General features: G+C 43.8%; 1 protein-coding gene across 2 annotated transcripts in view; it reads left to right on the top strand.

Annotated features, from left to right (window-relative positions):
• The first annotated feature begins 384 nt into the window (after positions 1-384).
• The window catches only part of TBC1D21 (TBC1 domain family member 21), a 16,378-nt gene continuing 12,866 nt past the window's right edge, over positions 385-3,896 (top strand). For both annotated transcript variants that reach the window (XM_017548162.2, XM_017548161.2), the window contains exon 1: positions 385-612. In XM_017548162.2, the coding sequence (XP_017403651.1) occupies positions 553-612 (60 nt within the window). In that variant the 5' untranslated portion in view covers positions 385-552. The remainder of the gene's footprint in view (positions 613-3,896) is intronic.

The following is a 3,896-nucleotide window of genomic DNA, read 5'->3' as shown; positions in this document are numbered from 1 at the left end:
ACTGATTCTGAATCTTTGAAACTGGTACCCAAGACACCTGAAGCCTGGTTTCTAGGTATTCTTCAACTCTGGGCACTGGTCTGGTGGAATAGGGAAGGAGTTCAGCTAGAGTTCAGAGGAAGAGTCAGAGATAGAGAGCAAGGCTTCATGGCCACCTCTCCCTGGAAGCCCTCCCTGACCAACACAGCTCACACTGATCCCCATGTCCCCTATCTAAATCCAACCTCCGCTACAAGTACTGCAGGTTTTTTTGTTGTTTGTTTTGTTTTGTTTTTGCGTAACTAGCAGGTTTAATCCCTCCGCTCCTGCATGTGTCTCATCTCTAAAGGTGGGTGCTCCTGTATTCCAGGGTCATTGTGATGAGGGTTCTGGGGGCCTTGTGACACGCTGCTGGCTGGCTCTGTTCAAGCGTGGAAGGGTCAGGAGCAGCCCAGTTCTTTTTAGGGATGCAACCTATCTCTGAAAAGGAAGATCACAGTCACCTGCTGATTAAGCATCACTAGGGCTCCAAGTGAGTTATGGTCAGAGGCTGTTTGGAAGACAGTGGGGGCCATGACCACCCTCTCTCCTGAAAACAGCGTCTCTGCCAGACAGTCGGCCTCCTTCATCCTGGTGCGTGTTCTTCGTCAGCCCTGAGTGCCTCCCTCCCCAGCCTCTGGTTGGCACTGGGACGATTTTCCCTTGCTGGGTGTAAAAAGCTAGAACCCTGAGATAACAGGTGGAGCAAGGGCAGTTGTACCTTAGTCTTACTGTCAGCCCAAGAACAGGACTCAGACATCCAAGCCCCCTTTCACCTTCTTTCCAAGCCAGCAATACCTTCTCCCCAGATATCCTGTTCTAACTTTATTGAGTTGTAGGTTTGTGAGCGCGGGCCTGAAGATGCTGATAGATTGTCATCAGCGCTTTTTGCCAACAATTTTGGTATGCTGCCACCAGGTGGCAGTAATGCTTTCATTAGTAGGTAGTGCTAAACCCAGTTTACAAGATGTAACTCTATTGGTTAGAAGTTGGCTTCAGTCATAAAAATTTTCCACACAGTATGTTTTTCAAAATTGTAACTAATTACAATAACTTTAGCCAATCTCAAGTCCCATTAATCATAATGATTAAGACAGTGATACATAAAAATGCAAAATGGACACCTCTCTCCCTGAGTTTTAAATGTTATTGCTTTATTGCAAATTATCACCAGGCCTTGCTTTAAATTTTCTTTATATCTTTCTCATTTCTCTGAGCTTAGAGAAGGCTAATAAACTGTCACATAGCATTTATTATGTATGATGACTGTCCTAAATGCTTTATTTATAGTCATTCGTTCTCATCACAACTCTATGGGGTGAATAATGCTGTTATCTTCCTTTTATAAATGAGAAAACTGAGTCACAGAGACTTCATAACTTGCCTACTGTTACCCAGCTTTGTGTGTAGTGGCAGAGCTGGTAATTTATACCCAGACAGGTGGCGTGCAAAAACCAGTATTCTCAAAGTGTGGCACCCAAACCTGCAGCATTAGCGCCAACCGTGAACTTGTAAGAAATGTAGACGCTTGGGTCCCAGATCTTCTGAACAAGAAACCTGAGATGAAGCCCAGGTTTGTGAAGCTTGTGTTTGTTGTTTTTTATTTTCTGTTTTTTGAGACGGAGTTTCGCTCTGTCGCCCCGGCTGGAGTTCAGTGGCACTATCTCGGCTCACTACAACCTCGGCCTCCCCAGTTCAAGCAATTCTCCTGCCTCAGCCTCCCAAGTAGCTGGGACTACAAGCACATGTCACCATGCTGGCTAATTTTTTGTATTTTTAGTAGAGATGGGTTTTCACCATGTTGCCCAGGCTGGTCTCGAACTCCTGTGCTCGGACAATCCGCCCGCCTTGGCCTCCAAAAGTGCTGGGATTACAGATGTGAGCCACGTGCCCGGCTGAGATCTGTGTTTTTTGTAACTCATCCCTCCAGGGGACTCATGCACAATTAGTTTTGTGAACCACTGTTTTAAACCATTTTCTTCATCACTGTGCTGTACTGATGATACACCCTCCACACCTGCGTTGGTAACAATTGCTGAAGTGGGGACCCCCTGTTACGATTGGGAGCGTATCTTGTCCTCAGGTGAACTGGAGTAAAAAAGAGAACCTTGGCCAGGCGTGCTGACTCATGCCTGTAATCCCAGCACTTTGGGAGGCTGAGGCAGGTGGATCACCTGAGGTCAGGGGTTCGAGACCAGCCTGGCCAATATGGTGAAACCCCATCTCTACTAAAAAATACAAAAAATTAGCCTGGCGTGGTGGCCAGCGCCTGTAATCCCAGCTACTTGGGAGACTGAGGCAGGAGAATCGCTTGAACCTGGGAGTTGAAGGTCGCAGTAGGCTGAGATCGTGGGAGATGGAGGTTGCAGTAAGCTGAGATCGCGCCACTGCACTCCAGCCTGGGTGACAGAGAGAATCTGTCCACACCCCTACACGCAAAAAATAAAGAGAACCTTAAGCAAAGTCAATGACCTTCCCTGGGCTTTATTGTAGGCTCTGTGGCTATGAGTATTCAGAGAAACTTGGCATCAAAACCCTCAAAAAGTTTTCCTTACCCAGCAGTATGCTTCCCAGGAGACTAGGAAAGGCAGCACTGCAGACTGCATATTTTCCCTCCTGGATTACCACGTCATTATGATACCCAGTGTATGGGGAAGGGTGCTAATAGCTTAGTTGGGCAAAGAACAGAGGAATATGGGAAGGTTGATCTGAGAAGCCTCTGAGTTGACAACCTCCATCACATTAAAGGAGCCCAGATACACAGTCTCTGATTTCTAGCATGGGCAGGTAGGTGGTATGCACGTAGAGAGGGGACTTCCAAGTGACCTTTCCCCCTTGGCCTTCTGTGGGTCAATAGGCTTCTTGTTCTGATCCTTGACTTGCTAGCAAGTGTCTTAGATAGTCTTGTGGGTGGCCCATAGTTTGCTTAGGTTTGGAGAGATGTAGGGAACTGGTGGGCGTAGAGAAATGGAGTTTCCTAGAAGGAAGAAGCAGTGACTTTTTATAAACAAATTCAACCATGGCGAAGTAAGCAGATGGCCAATTGTTCCAGGTAGAGGTTTAGAAATGGGAATTCGCTGAATACTCAACAGATGTCTTCTTGTGATATTTCTAATTATTTCTGCCTTATTGTGTTGATGCTGTATCTTTTGTTATAGTGTGCTGTGCATGTTACTTTAATTTCGGGATTACGTTTTGTTCACTGTGTTTGACTTTTTTTCATGTCTTCGTTTATCGTTTATTTTTTAATCATTGTAGGGCATTTGATTTTAAGGTATCTCTTTTGTTCACAGCTTGTGTAAGATACATATTTTTTTTTATTCAGGTGGAAAATCCTTGCCTTTTAATTCCTTCCCACTGCCCCTCCCACCCCCAGCATGGCATTAGGGTTAAGCCTCTGACTCTTGAAGGTTAAGCCTCTGAATCCATGGCTTTGATCATGGGAATATATAAAATAAGCATTAATTAGACACAGTTATGAGCAAATCCAACAGCTTTGGATTCAAACTTCAGCTCTGACAACTTCTGTGTGATCACAGCTATGCTAATTAACCCTTCTGTGGCCTCAGTTCCCTGATCTGTAACACGGTACAAGAACTATACTACTTCATAGATAGTTGTGAAGGTTAAATGGGTTGATACATACAAAGTGCTCAGAACAGTGTCTGGCACATCATCAATACTGCTTTTTAATGTTTACAGCAAATAAGAGAATTTAATGCATTTATTTTCATAACTAATTTCTTTGGGTTTCTGTCATTTTTATGCTTTTACTTTTTTTTTTTTTTTTTTTTTTTTTTTTTTTTTTTTTTTTTTTTTTTTTTTTTTTTTTTTTTTTTTTTTTTTTCGCTCTTGTTACCCTTTCTTTTTTGTTTTTT

This window comes from Cebus imitator, unplaced genomic scaffold (genome assembly GCF_001604975.1).
Source record: "Cebus imitator isolate Cc_AM_T3 unplaced genomic scaffold, Cebus_imitator-1.0 Scaffold203, whole genome shotgun sequence".
Classification (NCBI taxonomy): Eukaryota; Metazoa; Chordata; class Mammalia; order Primates; family Cebidae; genus Cebus; species Cebus imitator.
The sequence above is the reverse complement of the archived record's forward strand: the minus strand, read 5'-3'. Positions and strand labels throughout refer to the sequence as shown.